Raw genomic sequence first — 23,255 nt, 5'->3', positions numbered from 1 at the left:
TCATTGCAGCCTCGAATCTCGGCCTGGAGAGACCTTGGAAGCAAATTGTGTTGGAAGCACTAATGGATAGGCCCCGGGATAGAGCTCGGCGCTTAGGAATCACAAAAGTGGTGCCAAGGACCACAGCTCCTGAGGACAGCATCTAATCTCTCCAGACGTCTCTCTCCCTCTGAACCCGCATGTTCCAAAAGTTTTGCCAAGAAGAAAAAGTCAGGAAGCGGCCGCCTTTAAGTTGTGCTTTACCAGCCCCTTCCCGACCTGAAAACTTTCCCCCTCTACCTGTCGCTCCTAGCTGCGGGGCGCTGAGGCTGGGGGTGCGACTCAGTATCCGGTCCGGGGCACTGCACGCTCGACTGACGTCAGGATCTGCCGGCGCAGGAGATCGTGGCGGTGGTGTTTAGCGCTGCCGCAAAACGTCTGGTCAATTTCGCAAGCGGCACAGAGACTGCTGCGTTCGGGTGCTACGTTCCTAACGGGAGGCGCGGGCCAACCGAATTTCCCCCCCCCCCCCCAACGTATCTATGATGCGATTCTAACATACCCACATAGACCCGGCTGTGCTCCACCTCCTTTCCCGCGAGACGGAGTCTTCTGCGGCCGTATTTCACCAGCGTCCGATACATTCTCTCCATCAATCCATTGTTCTCCCCATAAATCCCCGTTGGCCGCAGGGCGCAGGTCACGAGGGTCCTCTTTCCCGCAACCTGTCCAAAAAAAAAACCCAGTGTCTTTGTTGGGACGTCCTGATGTCGCGATATCCAAATCTGTGACGCCCCATGTCCAAACTCGCACCGAGTCCCGTTCGCCCATCACACCCCTATGCTCGCTGACCTACACTGGCTCCCGGTCTGATAACGCCTCGATTTAAAAATTCTCATCCTTCTTTTCAAATCCCTCCACGGCCCTCGCCGCCACCCACCCCCCACACCCCCGCCATATCTCTCTAACCTCCTCCAGCCCCACAACCCTCCGAGATTCCTGCGCTCCTCCAATTCTGGCCCCTTGAGCATCCCAGATTTCCATCGCTCCACCATTGGCGGCCGTGCCTTCAGCTGCCTCGGCCCTAAGCTCTAGAATTCCCTCCCTAAACCTCTCCGACCCTCACTCCTCTTTTAAGACGCGCCTTAAGACCGACCTCTTTGACCGAGCTGTCCTAATGTCTCCTTATGTGGCTCGGAGTCCAATTTTCTGTTTGATCTACCTCACCATCTCTTCTCTCAACCCCTCCACGGTCTCTAAATTGTCAGCCTGCTTGTCCGACATACAGTTCTGGATGAGCAAAAATTTTCTCCAATTAAATATTGGGAAGACCGAAGCCATTGTTTTCGGTCCCCGCCACTAACTCCGTTCCCGAGCCATTGACTCCATCCCTCTCCCTAACATCTGTCTGAGGCTGAACCACACTGTTCGCAACCTTGGTGTCATATTTGACCCTGAAATAAGCTTCCGACCACATATCCGCAGCATAACTAAGACCGCCTATAACCACCTCCGTAACATCGCCCGTCTCTGCCCTTGCCTCAGCTCATCCGCTGCTGAAACCCTCATCCATGCCTTTGTTACCTCCAGACTTGACTATTCCAACGCACTCCTGGCTGGCCTCCCACCTTCCACCCTACGTAAACTTGAGGTGATCCAAAAATCGGCTGCCCGTGCCCTAACTCGCACCAAGTCCCGTTCGCCCATCGCCCCTGGGCTCGCTGACCTACACTGGTTCCCGGATAAGCAGCGCCTCAATTTAAAAATTCTCATCCTTGTTTTCCAATCCCTCCATGGCCTCGCCCCTTCCTATCTCTGTAATCTCCTCCAGCCCCACAACCCCGCCGAGATATCTGCGCTCCTCTAATTCTGCCCCCTTGAGCATCTCTGATTATAATCGCTCAACCATCGGTGGCCGTGCCTTCTGTTGCCTAGGCCCTAAGCTCTGGAATTCCCTCCCTAAATCTCTCCGCCTCGCTACCTCTCTCTCCTCCTTTAAGACGCTCCATAAAATCTACCTCATTGACCGAGCTTTTGGTCACCTGCCCTAATTTATCTTTATGTGGCTCGGTGTCAAATTTTTTGTCTTACTGTGCAGCGCCTTCTTCAAAGGTGAGTTCTTCAACTCCAGGGTAAATGGGTCTCCTTGAGCGCGACCTTTGACCCGAGATCCTCCCAGACCCTGGGACACCTCAATCTCACCCTCACCTTCTCCCCATTGGCACTGAGGACCAGTTTCTCTGCCTCGGCCTTGCTCGTTGCATATGGCCCCTCGTTCTGGACATTGTACTTTGTCTCCTCATCACCCCTGTGAAGACAACAAGGAAAGAGGCTGTGGAGAAACTGTCAAGATCACTAGGGCAATCAGGACCTCCGGCGCACAGTGCGATCCCAGTAAACGGTTCACTCCCGTCTGGTATTGTACGGCCCGTGTGTGTCTGTGTTAGCTCCTGTACATGTACAGTACACAGCAGGTAAAAGGGAACGATTCACTCCCGTCTGGTACTGTACGGCCCGTGTGTGTCTCAGTGTCAGCTCCTGTACATGTACAGTACACAGCGGGTAAAAGGGAACGATTCACTCCCGTCTGGTACTGTATGGCCCGTGTGTGTCTCAGTGTCAGCTCCTGTACATGTACAGCACACAGTGGGTAAAAGGGAACGATTCACTCCCGTCTGGTACTGTACGGCCCGTGCGTGTCTCAGTGTCAGCTCCAGTACATGTACAGTACACAGTGGGTAAAAGGGAACGATTCACTCCCGTCTGGTACTGTACGGCCCGTGTGTGTCTCAGTGTCAGCTCCTGTACATGTACAGTACACAGCGGGTAAAAGGGAACGATTCACTCCCGTCTGGTACTGTACGGCCCGTGTGTGTCTCAGTGTCAGCTCCTGTACATGTACAGCACACAGTGGGTAAAAGGGAACGATTCACTCCCGTCTGGTACTGTACGGCCCGTGTGTGGCTCAGTGTCAGCTCCTGTACATGTACAGTACACAGCGGGTAAAAGGGAATGATTCACTCCTGTCTGGTACTGTGCGGCCCATGTGTGTCCCAGTGTCAGCTCCTGTACATGTAAAGTACATACAGCGGTTAAAGGGAACGATTCACTCACGTCTGGTACTGTACAGCCTGTACCCCCCAACCATCTGTGTCCTGTTTACAGTATATACAAACACTCACACATACATATATACACATTAACGCTTTGGGACATTTTACTATGATAATGGTGCTATATAAATACAAGTTGGTGTTGCTTTTGTATATACACACACACATACAGAAATATATACATATACACAGTGCACAGTGCTCCAAGTGTGGTCTAACCAAGGAATATAGAGACCAGAACTGTGCACAGTGCTCCAAGTGTGGTCTGACCAAGGTACATGAAGACCAGAACTGTGCACAGTGCACCAAGTGTGGCCTAACCAAGGAATATAGAGAGCAGAACTGTGCACAGTTCTCCAAGTGTGGTCTAACCTAGGAATATAGAGAGCAGAACAGTGCACAGTGCTCCAAGTGTGGTCTAACCAAGATATATGGAGAGCAGAACTGTGCACAGTGCTCCAGGTGTGGTCTTACCAAGGAATATAGAGTGCAGAACTGTGCACAGTGCTCCAAGTGTGGTCTAACCAAAGTATATGGAGGCCAGAACTGTGCACAGTGCTCCAAGTGCGGTCTAACCAAGGTATATGGAGAGCAGAACTGGACACAGTGCTCCAGGAGTGGTCTTACCAAGGAATATAGAGAGCAGAACTGTGCACAGTGCTCCAAGTGTGGTCTAACCAAGGTACATGGAGACCAGAACTGTGCACAGTGCTCCAAGTGTGGTCTAACCAAGGTACATGGAGACCAGAACTGTGCACAGTGCTCCAAGTGTGGTCTAACCAAGGTACATGGAGACCAGAACTGTGCACAGTGCTCCAAGTGTGGTCTTACCAAGGAATATAGAGAGCAGAACTGTGCACAGTGCTCCAAGTGTGGTCTAACCAAAGTATATGGAGGCCAGAACTGTGCACAGTGCTCCAAGTGCGGTCTAACCAAGGTATATGGAGAGCAGAACTGGACACAGTGCTCCAAGTGTGGTCTAACCAAGGTACATGGAGACCAGAACTGTGCACAGTGCTCCAAGTGTGGTCTAACTAAAGTATATGGAGGCCAGAACTGTGCACAGTGCTCCAAGTGCGGTCTAACCAAGGTATATGGAGAGCAGAACTGTGCACAGTGCTCCAAGTGTGGTCTAACCAAGGTATATGGAGACCAGAACTGTGCACAGTGCTCCAAGTGCGGTCTAATCAAGGTATATGGAGACCAGAACTGTGCACAGTGCTCCAAGTGTGGTCTAACCAAGGTATATGGAGACCAGAACTGTGCACAATGCTCCAAGTGTGGCCTAACCAAGGTATATGGAGACCAGAACTGTGCACAGTGCTCCAGGTGTGGTCTAACCAAGGTATATGGAGACCAGAACTGTGCACAGTGCTCCAAGTACGGTCTAACCAAGGTATATGGAGACCAGAACAGTGCACAGTGCTCCAAGTACGGTCTAACCAAGGTATATGGAGACCAGAACAGTGCACAGTGCTCCAAGTGTGGTCTAACCAAGGTATATGGAGACCAGAACTGTGCACAGTGCTCCAAGTGTGGTCTAACCAAGGTATATGGAGACCAGAAGTGTGCACAGTGCTCCAAGCGTGGCCTAACCAAAGTATATGGAGACCAGAACTGTGCGCAGTGCTCCAAGTGTGGTTTAACCCAGGTATATGGAGAGCAGAACAGGTCACAGTGCTCCAAATGTGGTCTAACCAAGGTATATGGAGACCAGAACTGTGCACAGTGCTCCAAGTGTGGCCTAACCAAGGTATATGGAGACCAGAACTGTGCACAGTGCTCCAAGTGTGGTCTAACCAAGGTACACGGAGACCAGAACTGTGCACAGTGCTCCAAGTGTGGTCTAACCAAGGCATATGGAGACCAGAACAGTGCACAGTGCTCCAAGTGTGGTCTAACCAAGGTATATGGAGACCAGAACAGTGCACAGAGCTCCAAGTGTGGTCTAACCAAGGTATATGGAGACCAGAACTGTGCACAGTGCTCCAAGTGTGGTCTAACCAAGGTATATGGAGACCAGAACTGTGCACAGTGCTCCAAGTGTGGCCTAACCAAAGTATATGGAGACCAGAACTGTGCGCAGTGCACCAAGTGTGGTCTAACCAAGGTATATGGAGACCAGAACTGTGCACAGTGCTCCAAGTGTGTTCCAACCCAGGTATATGGAGACCAGAATTGTGCACAATGCTCCAAGTGTGGTCTAACCAAGGTATATGGAGACCAGAACTGTGCACAGTGCTCCAAGTGTGGTCTAACCAAGGTATATGGAGACCAGAACTGTGCACAGTGCTCCAAGTGTGGTCTAACCAAGATATATGGAGACCAGAACTGTGCACAGTGCTCCAAGTGTGGCCTAACCAAAGTATATGGAGACCAGAACTGTGCACAGTGCTCCAACTGTGGTCTAACCCAGGTATATGGAGACCAGAACTGTGCACATTGCTCCAAGTGTGGTCTAATCAAGGTATATGGAGACCAGAACTGTGCACAGAGCTCCAAGTGTGGTCGAACCAAGGTATATGGAGACCAGAACTGTGCACAGTGCTCCAAGTGTGGTCTAACCAAGGTACATGGAGAGCAGAACAGGTCACAGTGCTCCAAATGTGGCATAGCCAAGGTATATGGAGACCAGAACTGTGCACAGTGCTCCAAGTGTGGCCTAACCAAGGTATATGGAGACCAGAACTGTGCACAGTGCTCCAAGTATGGTCTAACCCAGGTATATGGAGACCAGAACTGTGCACAGTGCTCCAAGTGTGGTCTAACAAAGGTATATGGAGACCAGAACTGTGCACAGTGCTCCAAGTGTGGTCTAACCAAGGTATATAGAGACCAGAACTGTGCACAGTGCTCCAAGTGTGATCCACCCAAGGTATATGGAGACCAGAACTGTGCACAGTACTCCAAGTGTGGTCTACCAAAGGTATATGGAGACCAGAACTGTGCACAGTGCTCCAAGTATGGTCTAACCAAGGTACATGGAGACCAGAACTGTGCACAGTGCTCCATGTATGGTCTAACCAAGGTACATGGAGACCAGAACTGTGTACAGTGCTCCAAGTGTGGTCTAACCAAGGTACATGGAGACCAGAACTGTGCACAGTGCTCCAAGTGTGGTCTAACCAAGGTATATGGAGACCAGAACTGTGCACAGTGCTCCAAGTATGGTCTAACCAAGGTACATGGAGACCAGAACTGTGCACAGTGCTCCAAGTGTGGTCTAACCAAGGTACATGGAGACCAGAACTGTGCACAGTGCTCCAAGTGTGGCCTAACCAAGGTATATGGAGACCAGAACTGTGCACAGTGCTCCAAGTGTGGTCTAACCAAGGTATACGGAGACCAGAACTGTGCACAGTGCTCCAAGTGTGGTCTAACCAAGTTATATGGAGACCAGAACTGTGCACAGTGCTCCACGTGTGGTCTAACCAAGGTATATGGAGACCAGAACTGTGGCACAGTGCTCCAAGTGTGGTCTAACCAAGGTATATGGAGACCAGAACTGTGCACAGTGCTCCAAGTGTGGTCTAACCAAGGTATATGGAGACCAGAACTGTGCACAGTGCTCCAAGTGTGGTCTAACCAAGGTACATGGAGACCAGAACTGTGCACAGTGCTCCAAGTGTGGTCTAACCAAGGTACATGGAGACCAGAACTGTGCACAGTGCTCCAAGTGTGGTCTAACCAAGGTATATGGAGACCAGAACTGTGCACAGTGCTCCAAGTGTGGTCTAACCCAGGTATATGGAGACCAGAACTGTGCACAGTGCTCCAAGTGTGGTCTAACCAAGGTATATGGAGACCAGAACTGTGCACAGTGCTCCAAGTGTGGCCTAACCAGAGCAGAACTGTGCACAGTGCTCCAAGTGTGACCTAACCAAGGTATATGGAGACCAAAACTGTGCACAGTGCTCCAAGTGTGGTCTAACCAAGGTATATGGAGACCAGAACTGTGCACGGTGCTCCAAATGTGGGCTAACCAAGGTATATGGAGACCAGAACTGTGCACAGTGCTCCAAGTGTGTGCGAACCAAGGTATATGGAGACCAGAACTGTGCACAGTGCTCCAAGTGTGGCCTAACCAGACCAGAACTGTGCACAGTGCTCCAAGTGTGGTCTAACCAAGGTTTATGGAGACCAGAACTGTGCACAGTGCTCCAAGTGTGGCCTAACCAAGGTATATGGAGACCAGAACTGTGCACAGTGCTCCAAGTGTTGTCTAACCAAGGTATATGGAGACCAGAACTGTGCACAGTGCTCCAAGTGTGGTCTACCCAAGGTATATGGAGACCAGAACTATGCACAGTGCTCCAAGTGTGGCCTAACCAAGGTATATGGAGACCAGAACTGTGCACAGTGCTCCAAGTGTGGTCTAACCAAGGTATATGGAGACCAGAACTGTGCACAGTGCTCCAAGTGTGGCCTAACCAAAGTATATGGAGACCAGAACTGTGCACAGTGCTCCAACTGTGGTCTAACCCAGGTATATGGAGACCAGAACTGCGCACATTGCTCCAAGTGTGGTCTAATCAAGGTATATGGAGACCAGAACTGCGCACAGAGCTCCAAGTGTGGTCTAACCAAGGTATATGGAGACCAGAACTGTGCACAATGCTCCAAGTGTGGTCTAACCCAGGTATATGGAGACCAGAACTGTGCACAGTGCTCCAAGTGTGGTCTAACAAAGGTATATGGAGACCAGAACTGTGCACAGTGCTCCAGGTGTGGTCTAACCAAGGTATATAGAGACCAGAACTGTGCACAGTGCTCCAAGTGTGATCCACCCAAGGTATATGGAGACCAGAACTGTGCACAGTACTCCAAGTGTGGTCTACCAAAGGTATATGGAGACCAGAACTGTGCACAATGCTCCAAGTGTGGTCTAACCAAGGTATATGGAGACCAGAACTGTGCACAGTGCTCCAAGTGCGGTCTAACCAAGGTATATGGAGACCAGAACTGTGCGCAGTGCTCCAAGTGTGGTCTAACCAAGGTATATGGAGACCAGAACTGTGCGCAGTGCTCCAGGTGTGGTCTAACCAAGGTATATGGAGACCAGAATGGTGCGCAGTGCTCCAAGTGTGGTCTAACCAAGGTATATGGAGACCAGAACTGTGCACATTGCTCCAAGTGTGGTCTAACCAAGGTATATGGAGACCAGAACTGTGCACAGTGCTCCAAATGTGGCCCAACCAAGGTATATGGAGACCAGAACTGTGCACAGTGCTCCAAGTGTGGTGTAACCAAGGTATATGGAGACCAGAACTGTGCACAGTGTTCCAAGTGTGGTCTAACCAAGGTATATGGAGACCACAACTGTGCACAGTGCTCCAAGTCTGGTCTAACCAAGTTATATGGAGACCAGAACTGTGCACAGTGCTCCAAGTGTGGTCTAACCAAGGTATATGGAGACCAGAACTGTGGCACAGTGCTCCAAGTGTGGTCTAACCAAGGTATATGGAGACCAGAACTGTGCACAGTGCTCCAAGTGTGGTCTAACCCAGGTATACGGAGACCAGAACTGTGCACAGTGCTCCAAATGTGGCCTAACCACGGTATATGGAGACCAGAACTGTGCACAGAGCTCCAAGTGTGGTCTAACCAAGGTATATGGAGACCTGAACTGTGCACAGTGCTCCAAGTGTGACCTAACTAAGGTATATGGAGACCAGAACTGTGCACAGTGCTCCAAGTGTGGTCTAACCAAGGTATATGGAGACCAGAACTGTGCACAGTGCTCCAAGTGTGGTATAACCAAGGTATATGGAGACCAGAACTGTGCACAGTGCTCCAAGTGTGGTCTAACCAAGGTATATGGAGACCAGAACTGTGCACAGTGCTCCAAGTGTGATCTAACCAAGGTATATGGAGACCAGAACTGTGCGCAGTGCTCCAAGTGTGGTCTAACCAAGGTATATGGAGACCAGAACTGTGCGCAGTGCTCCAGGTGTGGTCTAACCAAGGTATATGGAGACCAGAATGGTGCGCAGTGCTCCAAGTGTGGTCTAACCAAGGTATATGGAGACCAGAACTGTGCACATTGCTCCAAGTGTGGTCTAACCAAGGTATATGGAGACCAGAACTGTGCACAGTGTTCCAAGTGTGGTCTAACCAAGGTATATGGAGACCACAACTGTGCACAGTGCTCCAAGTCTGGTCTAACCAAGTTATATGGAGACCAGAACTGTGCACAGTGCTCCAAGTGTGGTCTAACCAAGGTATATGGAGACCAGAACTGTGGCACAGTGCTCCAAGTGTGGTCTAACCAAGGTATATGGAGACCAGAACTGTGCACAGTGCTCCAAGTGTGGTCTAACCCAGGTATACGGAGACCAGAACTGTGCACAGTGCTCCAAATGTGGCCTAACCATGGTATATGGAGACGAGAACTGTGCACAGTGCTCCAAGTGTGGTCTAACCAAGGTATATGGAGACCAGAACTGTGCACAGTGCTCCAAGTGTGGTGCAACCAACGTATATGGAGACCAGAACTGTGCACAGAGCTCCAAGTGTGGTCTAACCAAGGTATATGGAGACCTGAACTGTGCACAGTGCTCCAAGTGTGACCTAACTAAGGTATATGGAGAACAGAACTGTGCACAGTGCTCCAAGTGTGGTCTAACCAAGGTATATGGAGACCAGAACTGTGCACAGTGCTCCAAGTGTGGTCTAACCAAGGTATATGGAGACCAGAACTGTGCACAGTGCTCCAAGTGTGGTCTAACCAAGGTATATGGAGACCAGAACTGTGCACAGTGCTCCAAGTGTGATCTAACCAAGGTATATGGAGACCAGAACAGTGCACAGTGCTCCAAGTGTGGTCTAACCAAGGTATATGGAGACCAGAACTGTGCACAGTGCTCCAAGTGTGATCTAACCAAGGTATATGGAGACCAGAACTGTGCACAGTGCTCCAAGTGTGGTCTAACCAAGGTATGTGGAGACCAGAACTGTGCACAGTGCTCCAAGTGTTGTCTAACCCAGGTATATGGAGACCAGAACTGTGCACAGTGCTCCAAGTGTGGTCTAACCAGGGTATATGGAGACTAGAACTGTGCACAGTGCTCCAAGTGTGACCTAACCAAGGTATATGGAGACCAGAACTGTGCACAGTGCTCCAAATGTGGCCCAACCAAGGTATATGGAGACCAGAACTGTGCACAGTGCTCCAAGTGTGGTGTAACCAAGGTATATGGAGACCAGAACTGTGCACAGTGTTCCAAGTGTGGTCTAACCAAGGTATATGGAGACCACAACTGTGCACAGTGCTCCAAGTCTGGTCTAACCAAGTTATATGGAGACCAGAACTGTGCACAGTGCTCCAAGTGTGGTCTAACCAAGGTATATGGAGACCAGAACTGTGGCACAGTGCTCCAAGTGTGGTCTAACCAAGGTATATGGAGACCAGAACTGTGCACAGTGCTCCAAGTGTGGTCTAACCCAGGTATACGGAGACCAGAACTGTGCACAGTGCTCCAAATGTGGCCTAACCACGGTATATGGAGACCAGAACTGTGCACAGAGCTCCAAGTGTGGTCTAACCAAGGTATATGGAGACCTGAACTGTGCACAGTGCTCCAAGTGTGACCTAACTAAGGTATATGGAGACCAGAACTGTGCAGAGTGCTCCAAGTGTGGTCTAACCAAGGTATATGGAGACCAGAACTGTGCACAGTGCTCCAAGTGTGGTATAACCAAGGTATATGGAGACCAGAACTGTGCACAGTGCTCCAAGTGTGGTCTAACCAAGGTATATGGAGACCAGAACTGTGCACAGTGCTCCAAGTGTGATCTAACCAAGGTATATGGAGACCAGAACTGTGCACAGTGCTCCAAGTGTGGTCTAACCAAGGTATATGGAGACCAGAACTGTGCACAGTGCTCCAAGTGTGATCTAACCAAGGTATATGGAGACCAGAACTGTGCACAGTGCTCCAAGTGTGGTCTAACCAAGGTATTTGGAGACCAGAACTGTGCACAGTGCTCCAGGTGTGGTCTAACCAAGGTATATAGAGACCAGAACTGTGCACAGTGCTCCAAGTGTGATCCACCCAAGGTATATGGAGACCAGAACTGTGCACAGTGCTCCAAGTGTGGTCTAACCAAGGTATATGGAGACCAGAACTGTGCACAATGCTCCAAGTGTGGTCTAACCAAGGTATATGGAGACCAGAACTGTGCACAGTGCTCCAAGTGCGGTCTAACCAAGGTATATGGAGACCAGAACTGTGCGCAGTGCTCCAAGTGTGGTCTAACCAAGGTATATGGAGACCAGAACTGTGCGCAGTGCTCCAGGTGTGGTCTAACCAAGGTATATGGAGACCAGAATGGTGCGCAGTGCTCCAAGTGTGGTCTAACCAAGGTATATGGAGACCAGAACTGTGCACATTGCTCCAAGTGTGGTCTAACCAAGGTATATGGAGACCAGAACTGTGCACAGTGCTCCAAATGTGGCCCAACCAAGGTATATGGAGACCAGAACTGTGCACAGTGCTCCAAGTGTGGTGTAACCAAGGTATATGGAGACCAGAACTGTGCACAGTGTTCCAAGTGTGGTCTAACCAAGGTATATGGAGACCACAACTGTGCACAGTGCTCCAAGTCTGGTCTAACCAAGTTATATGGAGACCAGAACTGTGCACAGTGCTCCAAGTGTGGTCTAACCAAGGTATATGGAGACCAGAACTGTGGCACAGTGCTCCAAGTGTGGTCTAACCAAGGTATATGGAGACCAGAACTGTGCACAGTGCTCCAAGTGTGGTCTAACCCAGGTATACGGAGACCAGAACTGTGCACAGTGCTCCAAATGTGGCCTAACCACGGTATATGGAGACCAGAACTGTGCACAGAGCTCCAAGTGTGGTCTAACCAAGGTATATGGAGACCTGAACTGTGCACAGTGCTCCAAGTGTGACCTAACTAAGGTATATGGAGACCAGAACTGTGCACAGTGCTCCAAGTGTGGTCTAACCAAGGTATATGGAGACCAGAACTGTGCACAGTGCTCCAAGTGTGGTATAACCAAGGTATATGGAGACCAGAACTGTGCACAGTGCTCCAAGTGTGGTCTAACCAAGGTATATGGAGACCAGAACTGTGCACAGTGCTCCAAGTGTGATCTAACCAAGGTATATGGAGACCAGAACTGTGCGCAGTGCTCCAAGTGTGGTCTAACCAAGGTATATGGAGACCAGAACTGTGCGCAGTGCTCCAGGTGTGGTCTAACCAAGGTATATGGAGACCAGAATGGTGCGCAGTGCTCCAAGTGTGGTCTAACCAAGGTATATGGAGACCAGAACTGTGCACATTGCTCCAAGTGTGGTCTAACCAAGGTATATGGAGACCAGAACTGTGCACAGTGCTCCAAATGTGGCCCAACCAAGGTATATGGAGGCCAGAACTGTGCACAGTGCTCCAAGTGTGGTGTAACCAAGGTATATGGAGACCAGAACTGTGCACAGTGTTCCAAGTGTGGTCTAACCAAGGTATATGGAGACCACAACTGTGCACAGTGCTCCAAGTCTGGTCTAACCAAGTTATATGGAGACCAGAACTGTGCACAGTGCTCCAAGTGTGGTCTAACCAAGGTATATGGAGACCAGAACTGTGGCACAGTGCTCCAAATGTGGTCTAACCAAGGTATATGGAGACCAGAACTGTGCACAGTGCTCCAAGTGTGGTCTAACCCAGGTATACGGAGACCAGAACTGTGCACAGTGCTCCAAATGTGGCCTAACCACGGTATATGGAGACGAGAACTGTGCACAGTGCTCCAAGTGTGGTCTAACCAAGGTATATGGAGACCAGAACTGTGCACAGTGCTCCAAGTGTGGTGCAACCAACGTATATGGAGACCAGAACTGTGCACAGAGCTCCAAGTGTGGTCTAACCAAGGTATATGGAGACCTGAACTGTGCACAGTGCTCCAAGTGTGACCTAACTAAGGTATATGGAGAACAGAACTGTGCACAGTGCTCCAAGTGTGGTCTAACCAAGGTATATGGAGACCAGAACTGTGCACAGTGCTCCAAGTGTGGTCTAACCAAGGTATATGGAGACCAGAACTGTGCACAGTGCTCCAAGTGTGGTCTAACCAAGGTATATGGAGACCAGAACTGTGCACAGTGCTCCAAGTGTGATCTAACCAAGGTATATGGAGACCAGAACAGTGCACAGTGCTCCAAGTGTGGTCTAACCAAGGTATATGGAGACCAGAACTGTGCACAGTGCTCCAAGTGTGATCTAACCAAGGTATATGGAGACCAGAACTGTGCACAGTGCTCCAAGTGTGGTCTAACCAAGGTATTTGGAGACCAGAACTGTGCACGGTGCTCCAAGTGTGGTCTAACCAAGGTACATGGAGACCAGAACTGTGCGCAGTGCTCCAAGTGTGGTCTAACCAAGGTATATGGAGACCAAAACTGTGCACAGTGCTCCAAGTGTGGTCTAACCAAGGTATATGGAGACCAGAACTGTGCACAGTGCTCCAAGTGTGGTCTAACCAAGGTATATAGAGACCAAAACTGTGCACAGTGCTCCAAGTGTGGTCTAACCAAGGTATATGGAGACCAGAACTGTGCACAGTGCTCCAAGTGTGGTCTAACCAAGGTACATGGAGACCAGAACTGTGCACAGTGCTCCAAGTGTGGTCTAACCAAGGTACATGGAGACCAGAACTGTGCACAGTGCTCCAAGTGTGGTCTAACCAAGGTATATGGAGACCAGAACTGTGCACAGTGCTCCAAGTGTGGTCCAACCCAGGTATATGGAGACCAGAACTGTGCACAGTGCTCCAAGTGTGGTCTAACCAAGGTATGTGGAGACCAGAACTGTGCACAGTGCTCCAAGTGTTGTCTAACCCAGGTATATGGAGACCAGAACTGTGCACAGTGCTCCAAGTGTGGTCTAACCAGGGTATATGGAGACTAGAACTGTGCACAGTGCTCCAAGTGTGACCTAACCAAGGTATATGGAGACCAGAACTGTGCACAGTGCTCCAAATGTGGCCCAACCAAGGTATATGGAGACCAGAACTGTGCACAGTGCTCCAAGTGTGGTGTAACCAAGGTATATGGAGACCAGAACTGTGCACAGTGTTCCAAGTGTGGTCTAACCAAGGTATATGGAGACCACAACTGTGCACAGTGCTCCAAGTCTGGTCTAACCAAGTTATATGGAGACCAGAACTGTGCACAGTGCTCCAAGTGTGGTCTAACCAAGGTATATGGAGACCAGAACTGTGGCACAGTGCTCCAAGTGCGGTCTAACCAAGGTATATGGAGACCAGAACTGTGCACAGTGCTCCAAGTGTGGTCTAACCCAGGTATACGGAGACCAGAACTGTGCACAGTGCTCCAAATGTGGCCTAACCACGGTATATGGAGACCAGAACTGTGCACAGAGCTCCAAGTGTGGTCTAACCAAGGTATATGGAGACCTGAACTGTGCACAGTGCTCCAAGTGTGACCTAACTAAGGTATATGGAGACCAGAACTGTGCACAGTGCTCCAAGTGTGGTCTAACCAAGGTATATGGAGACCAGAACTGTGCACAGTGCTCCAAGTGTGGTATAACCAAGGTATATGGAGACCAGAACTGTGCACAGTGCTCCAAGTGTGGTCTAACCAAGGTATATGGAGACCAGAACTGTGCACAGTGCTCCAAGTGTGGTCTAACCAAGGTATTTGGAGACCAGAACTGTGCACAGTGCTCCAGGTGTGGTCTAACCAAGGTATATAGAGACCAGAACTGTGCACAGTGCTCCAAGTGTGATCCACCCAAGGTATATGGAGACCAGAACTGTGCACAGTGCTCCATGTATGGTCTAACCAAGGTACATGGAGACCAGAACTGTGCACAGTGCTCCAAGTGTGGTCTAACCAAGGTACATGGAGACCAGAACTGTGCACAGTGCTCCATGTATGGTCTAACCAAGGTACATGGAGACCAGAACTGTGTACAGTGCTCCAAGTGCGGTCTAACCAAGGTACATGGAGACCAGAACTGTGCACAGTGCTCCAAGTGCGGTCTAACCAAGGTAAATGGAGACCAGAACTGCGCACAGTGCTCCAAGTGTGGCCTAACCAAGGTATATGGAGACCAGAACTGTGCACAGTGCTCCAAGTGTGGTCTAACCAAGGTATATGGAGACCAGAACTGTGCACAATGCTCCAAGTGTGGTCTAACCAAGGTATATGGAGACCAGAACTGTGCACAGTGCTCCAAGTGCGGTCTAACCAAGGTATATGGAGACCAGAACTGGGCGCAGTGCTCCAAGTGTGGTCTAACCAAGGTATATGGAGACCAGAACTGTGCGCAGTGATCCAGGTGTGGTCTAACCAAGGTATATGGAGACCAGAACTGTGCACAGTGCTCCAAGTGCGGTCTAACCAAGGTATATGGAGACCAGAACTGTGCGCAGTGCTCCAAGTGTGGTCTAACCAAGGTATATGGAGACCAGAACTGTGCGCAGTGCTCCAGGTGTGGTCTAACCAAGGTATATGGAGACCAGAATGGTGCGCAGTGCTCCAAGTGTGGTCTAACCAAGGTATATGGAGACCAGAACTGTGCACATTGCTCCAAGTGTGGTCTAACCAAGGTATATGGAGACCAGAACTGTGCACAGTGCTCCAAATGTGGCCCAACCAAGGTATATGGAGACCAGAACTGTGCACAGTGCTCCAAGTGTGGTGTAACCAAGGTATATGGAGACCAGAACTGTGCACAGTGTTCCAAGTGTGGTCTAACCAAGGTATATGGAGACCACAACTGTGCACAGTGCTCCAAGTCTGGTCTAACCAAGTTATATGGAGACCAGAACTGTGCACAGTGCTCCAAGTGTGGTCTAACCAAGGTATATGGAGACCAGAACTGTGGCACAGTGCTCCAAGTGTGGTCTAACCAAGGTATATGGAGACCAGAACTGTGCACAGTGCTCCAAGTGTGGTCTAACCAAGGTATATGGAGACCAGAACTGTGCACAATGCTCCAAGTGTGGTCTAACCAAGGTATATGGAGACCAGAACTGTGCACAGTGCTCCAAGTGCGGTCTAACCAAGGTATATGGAGACCAGAACTGTGCGCAGTGCTCCAAGTGTGGTCTAACCAAGGTATATGGAGACCAGAACTGTGCGCAGTGCTCCAGGTGTGGTCTAACCAAGGTATATGGAGACCAGAATGGTGCGCAGTGCTCCAAGTGTCGTCTAACCAAGGTATATGGAGACCAGAACTGTGCACATTGCTCCAAGTGTGGTCTAACCAAGGTATATGGAGACCAGAACTGTGCACAGTGCTCCAAATGTGGCCCAACCAAGGTATATGGAGACCAGAACTGTGCACAGTGCTCCAAGTGTGGTGTAACCAAGGTATATGGAGACCAGAACTGTGCACAGTGTTCCAAGTGTGGTCTAACCAAGGTATATGGAGACCACAACTGTGCACAGTGCTCCAAGTCTGGTCTAACCAAGTTATATGGAGACCAGAACTGTGCACAGTGCTCCAAGTGTGGTCTAACCAAGGTATATGGAGACCAGAACTGTGGCACAGTGCTCCAAGTGTGGTCTAACCAAGGTATATGGAGACCAGAACTGTGCACAGTGCTCCAAGTGTGGTCTAACCCAGGTATACGGAGACCAGAACTGTGCACAGTGCTCCAAATGTGGCCTAACCACGGTATATGGAGACCAGAACTGTGCACAGAGCTCCAAGTGTGGTCTAACCAAGGTATATGGAGACCTGAACTGTGCACAGTGCTCCAAGTGTGACCTAACTAAGGTATATGGAGACCAGAACTGTGCACAGTGCTCCAAGTGTGGTCTAACCAAGGTATATGGAGACCAGAACTGTGCACAGTGCTCCAAGTGTGGTATAACCAAGGTATATGGAGACCAGAACTGTGCACAGTGCTCCAAGTGTGGTCTAACCAAGGTATATGGAGACCAGAACTGTGCACAGTGCTCCAAGTGTGATCTAACCAAGGTATATGGAGACCAGAACTGTGCGCAGTGCTCCAAGTGTGGTCTAACCAAGGTATATGGAGACCAGAACTGTGCGCAGTGCTCCAGGTGTGGTCTAACCAAGGTATATGGAGACCAGAATGGTGCGCAGTGCTCCAAGTGTGGTCTAACCAAGGTATATGGAGACCAGAACTGTGCACATTGCTCCAAGTGTGGTCTAACCAAGGTATATGGAGACCAGAACTGTGCACAGTGCTCCAAATGTGGCCCAACCAAGGTATATGGAGACCAGAACTGTGCACAGTGCTCCAAGTGTGGTGTAACCAAGGTATATGGAGACCAGAACTGTGCACAGTGTTCCAAATGTGGTCTAACCAAGGTATATGGAGACCACAACTGTGCACAGTGCTCCAAGTCTGGTCTAACCAAGTTATATGGAGACCAGAACTGTGCACAGTGCTCCAAGTGTGGTCTAACCAAGGTATATGGAGACCAGAACTGTGGAACAGTGCTCCAAGTGTGGTCTAACCAAGGTATATGGAGACCAGAACTGTGCACAGCGCTCCAAGTGTGGTCTAACCCAGGTATACGGAGACCAGAACTGTGCACAGTGCTCCAAATGTGGCCTAACCACGGTATATGGAGACGAGAACTGTGCACAGTGCTCCAAGTGTGGTCTAACCAAGGTATATGGAGACCAGAACTGTGCACAGTGCTCCAAGTGTGGTGCAACCAACGTATATGGAGACCAGAACTGTGCACAGAGCTCCAAGTGTGGTCTAACCAAGGTATATGGAGACCTGAACTGTGCACAGTGCTCCAAGTGTGACCTAACTAAGGTATATGGAGAACAGAACTGTGCACAGTGCTCCAAGTGTGGTCTAACCAAGGTATATGGAGACCAGAACTGTGCACAGTGCTCCAAGTGTGGTCTAACCAAGGTATATGGAGACCAGAACTGTGCACAGTGCTCCAAGTGTGGTGTAACCAAGGTATATGGAGACCAGAACTGTGCACAGTGCTCCAAGTGTGATCTAACCAAGGTATATGGAGACCAGAACAGTGCACAGTGCTCCAAGTGTGGTCTAACCAAGGTATATGGAGACCAGAACTGTGCACAGTGCTCCAAGTGTGATCTAACCAAGGTATATGGAGACCAGAACTGTGCACAGTGCTCCAAGTGTGGTCTAACCAAGGTATTTGGAGACCAGAACTGTGCACGGTGCTCCAAGTGTGGTCTAACCAAGGTACATGGAGACCAGAACTGTGCGCAGTGCTCCAAGTGTGGTCTAACCAAGGTATATGGAGACCAAAACTGTGCACAGTGCTCCAAGTGTGGTCTAACCAAGGTATATGGAGACCAGAACTGTGCACAGTGCTCCAAGTGTGGTCTAACCAAGGTATATAGAGACCAAAACTGTGCACAGTGCTCCAAGTGTGGTCTAACCAAGGTATATGGAGACCAGAACTGTGCACAGTGCTCCAAGTGTGGTCCAACCCAGGTATATGGAGACCAGAACTGTGCACAGTGCTCCAAGTGTGGTCTAACCAAGGTATGTGGAGACCAGAACTGTGCACAGTGCTCCAAGTGTTGTCTAACCCAGGTATATGGAGACCAGAACTGTGCACAGTGCTCCAAGTGTGGTCTAACCAGGGTATATGGAGACTAGAACTGTGCACAGTGCTCCAAGTGTGACCTAACCAAGGTATATGGAGACCAGAACTGTGCACAGTGCTCCAAGTGTGGCCTAACCAGACCAGAACTGTGCACAGTGCTCCAAGAGTGACCTAACCAAGGTATATGGAGACCAAAACTGTGCACAGTGCTCCAAGTGTGGTCTAACCAAGGTATATGGAGACCAGAACTGCGCACAGTGTTCCAAGTGTGGTCTAACCAAGGTATATGGAGACCACAACTGTGCACAGTGCTCCAAGTCTGGTCTAACCAAGTTATATGGAGACCAGAACTGTGCACAGTGCTCCAAGTGTGGTCTAACCAAGGTATATGGAGACCAGAACTGTGCACAGTGCTCCAAGTGTGGTCTAACCAAGGTATATGGAGACCAGAACTGTGCACAGTGCTCCAAGTGTGGTCTAACCCAGGTATACGGAGACCAGAACTGTGCACAGTGCTCCAAATGTGGCCTAACCACGGTATATGGAGACCAGAACTGTGCACAGAGCTCCAAGTGTGGTCTAACCGAGGTATATGGAGACCTGAACTGTGCACAGTGCTCCAAGTGTGACCTAACTAAGGTATATGGAGACCAGAACTGTGCACAGTGCTCCAAGTGTGGTCTAACCAAGGTATATGGAGACCAGAACTGTGCACAGTGCTCCAAGTGTGGTATAACCAAGGTATATGGAGACCAGAACTGTGCACAGTGCTCCAAGTGTGGTCTAACCAAGGTATATGGAGACCAGAACTGTGCACAGTGCTCCAAGTGTGATCTAACCAAGGTATATGGAGACCAGAACTGTGCACAGTGCTCCAAGTGTGGTCTAACCAAGGTATATGGAGACCAGAACTGTGCACAGTGCTCCAAGTGTGATCTAACCAAGGTATATGGAGACCAGAACTGTGCACAGTGCTCCAAGTGTGGTCTAACCAAGGTATTTGGAGACCAGAACTGTGCACGGTGCTCCAAGTGTGGTCTAACCAAGGTACATGGAGACCAGAACTGTGCGCAGTGCTCCAAGTGTGGTCTAACCAAGGTATATGGAGACCAGAACTGTGCGCAGTGCTCCAGGTGTGGTCTAACCAAGGTATATGGAGACCAGAATGGTGCGCAGTGCTCCAAGTGTGGTCTAACCAAGGTATATGGAGACCAGAACTGTGCACATTGCTCCAAGTGTGGTCTAACCAAGGTATATGGAGACCAGAACTGTGCACAGTGCTCCAAATGTGGCCCAACCAAGGTATATGGAGACCAGAACTGTGCACAGTGCTCCAAGTGTGGTGTAACCAAGGTATATGGAGACCAGAACTGTGCACAGTGTTCCAAGTGTGGTCTAACCAAGGTATATGGAGACCACAACTGTGCACAGTGCTCCAAGTCTGGTCTAACCAAGTTATATGGAGACCAGAACTGTGCACAGTGCTCCAAGTGTGGTCTAACCAAGGTATATGGAGACCAGAACTGTGGCACAGTGCTCCAAGTGTGGTCTAACCAAGGTATATGGAGACCAGAACTGTGCACAGTGCTCCAAGTGTGGTCTAACCCAGGTATACGGAGACCAGAACTGTGCACAGTGCTCCAAATGTGGCCTAACCACGGTATATGGAGACGAGAACTGTGCACAGTGCTCCAAGTGTGGTCTAACCAAGGTATATGGAGACCAGAACTGTGCACAGTGCTCCAAGTGTGGTGCAACCAACGTATATGGAGACCAGAACTGTGCACAGAGCTCCAAGTGTGACCTAACTAAGGTATATGGAGAACAGAACTGTGCACAGTGCTCCAAGTGTGGTCTAACCAAGGTATATGGAGACCAGAACTGTGCACAGTGCTCCAAGTGTGGTCTAACCAAGGTATATGGAGACCAGAACTGTGCACAGTGCTCCAAGTGTGGTCTAACCAAGGTATATGGAGACCAGAACTGTGCACAGTGCTCCAAGTGTGGTCTAACCAAGGTATATGGAGACCAGAACTGTGCACAGTGCTCCAAGTGTGATCTAACCAAGGTATATGGAGACCAGAACTGTGCACAGTGCTCCAAGTGTGGTCTAACCAAGGTATTTGGAGACCAGAACTGTGCACGGTGCTCCAAGTGTGGTCTAACCAAGGTATATGGAGACCAGAACTGTGCACAGTGCTCCAAGTGTGGTCTAACCAAGGTATATGGAGACCAGAACTGTGCACAGTGCTCCAAGTGTGGTCTAACCAAGGTACATGGAGACCAGAACTGTGCACAGTGCTCCAAGTGTGGTCTAACCAAGGTACATGGAGACCAGAACTGTGCACAGTGCTCCAAGTGTGGTCTAACCAAGGTATATGGAGACCAGAACTGTGCACAGTGCTCCAAGTGTGGTCCAACCCAGGTATATGGAGACCAGAACTGTGCACAGTGCTCCAAGTGTGGTCTAACCAAGGTATGTGGAGACCAGAACTGTGCACAGTGCTCCAAGTGTTGTCTAACCCAGGTATATGGAGACCAGAACTGTGCACAGTGCTCCAAGTGTGGTCTAACCAGGGTATATGGAGACCAGAACTGTGCACAGTGCTCCAAATGTGGCCTAACCAAGGTATCTGGAGACCAGAACTGTGCACAGTGCTCCAAGTGTTGTCTAACCAAGGTATATGGAGACCAGAACTGTGCACAGTGCTCCAAGTGTGGCCTAACCAGACCAGAACTGTGCACAGTGCTCCAAGAGTGACCTAACCAAGGTATATGGAGACCAAAACTGTGCACAGTGCTCCAAGTGTGGTCTAACCAAGGTATATGGAGACCAGAACTGTGCACAGTGCTCCAAATGTGGGCTAACCAAGGTATATGGAGACCAGAACTGTGCACAGTGCTCCAAGTGTGGTCCAACCCAGGTATATGGAGACCAGAACTGTGCACAGTGCTCCAAGTGTGGTCTAACCAAGTTATATGGAGACCAGAACTGTGGCACAGTGCTCCAAGTGTGGTCTAACCAAGGTATATGGAGACCAGAACTGTGCACAGTGCTCCAAGTGTGGTCTAACCAAGGTACATGGAGACCAGAACTGTGCACAGTGCTCCAAGTGTGGTCTAACCAAGGTATATGGAGACCAGAACTGTGCACAGTGCTCCAAGTGTGGTCTAACCCAGGTATATGGAGACCAGATCTGTGCACAGTGCTCCAAGTGTGGTCTAACCAAGGTATGTGGAGACCAGAACTGTGCACAGTGCTCCAAGTGTGGTCTAACCCAGGTATATGGAGACCAGAACTGTGCACAGTGCTCCAAGTGTGACCTACCCAAGGTATATGGAGACCAGAACTGTGCACAGTGCTCCAAGTGTGGTCTAACCCAGGTATATGGAGACCAGAACTGTGCAGAGTGCTCCAAATGTGGCCTAACCAAGGTATATGGAGACCAGAACTGTGCACAGTGCTCCAAGTGTGGTCTAACCAAGGTATATGGAGACCAGAACTGTGCACAGTGCTCCAAGTGTGGCCTAACCAGACCAGAACTGTGCACAGTGCTCCAAGTGTGACCGAACCAAGGTATATGGAGACCAAAACTGTGCACAGTGCTCCAAGTGTGGTCTAACCAAGGTATATGGAGACCAGAACTGTGCACAGTGCTCCAAATGTGGGCTAACCAAGGTATATGGAGACCAGAACTGTGCACAGTGCTCCAAGTGTGTGCTAACCAAGGTATATGGAGACCAGAACTGTGCACAGTGCTCCAAGTGTGGCCTAACCAGACCAGAACTGTGCACAGTGCTCCAAGTGTGGTCTAACCAAGGTTTATGGAGACCAGAACTGTGCACAGTGCTCCAAGTGTGGTCTAACCAAGGTATATGGAGACCAGAACTGTGCACAGTGCTCCAAGTGTGGTCTACCCAAGGTATATGGAGACCAGAACTATGCACAGTGCTCCAAGTGTGGCCTAACCAAGGTATATGGAGACCAGAACTGTGCACAGTGCTCCAAGTGTGGTCTAACCAAGGTATATGGAGACCAGAACTGTGCACAGTGCTCCAAGTGTGGCCTAACCAAAGTATATGGAGACCAGAACTGTGCACAGTGCTCCAACTGTGGTCTAACCCAGGTATATGGAGACCAGAACTGTGCACATTGCTCCAAGTGTGGTCTAATCAAGGTATATGGAGACCAGAACTGCGCACAGAGCTCCAAGTGTGGCCTAACCAAGGTATATGGAGACCAGAACTGTGCACAGTGCTCCAAGTGTGGTCTAAGCAGACCGGAACTGTGCACAGTGCTCCAAGTGTGGCCTAACCAAGGTATATGGAGACCAGGACTGTGCACAGTGCTCCAAGTGCGGTCTAACCAAGGTACATGGAGACCAGAACTGTGCACAATGCTCCAAGTGTGGTCTAACCAAGGTATATGGAGACCAGAACTGGTCACAGTGCTCCAAGTGTGGTCTAACCAAGGTATATGGAGACCAGAACTGTGCACAGTGCTCCAAGTGCGGTCTAACCAAGGTATATGGAGACCAGAACTGTGCACGGTGCTCCAAGTGTGGTCTAACCAAGGTATATGGAGACC

The 23,255-nt window shown here is 50.0% G+C and overlaps 1 protein-coding gene across 1 annotated transcript in view; it reads right to left on the bottom strand.

The window, feature by feature from the left end:
* Positions 1–23,255, bottom strand: part of LOC147094892 (3 beta-hydroxysteroid dehydrogenase type 7-like) — a 58,995-nt gene that overhangs the window by 4,497 nt on the left and 31,243 nt on the right. The window contains exons 4-5 of the mRNA XM_085974516.1: positions 2,188–2,287; positions 542–704 (exon numbers count right to left, since the gene is read on the bottom strand). Coding sequence (XP_085830642.1) covers positions 542–704; positions 2,188–2,287 — 263 coding nt within the window. The remainder of the gene's footprint in view (positions 1–541; positions 705–2,187; positions 2,288–23,255) is intronic.

Source organism: Somniosus microcephalus, unplaced genomic scaffold, assembly GCF_052327205.1.
Source record: "Somniosus microcephalus isolate GS21.2 unplaced genomic scaffold, FLI_Smic_1.0 unresolved_chr1, whole genome shotgun sequence".
Taxonomy (NCBI): Eukaryota; Metazoa; Chordata; class Chondrichthyes; order Squaliformes; family Somniosidae; genus Somniosus; species Somniosus microcephalus.
The sequence above is the reverse complement of the archived record's forward strand: the minus strand, read 5'-3'. Positions and strand labels throughout refer to the sequence as shown.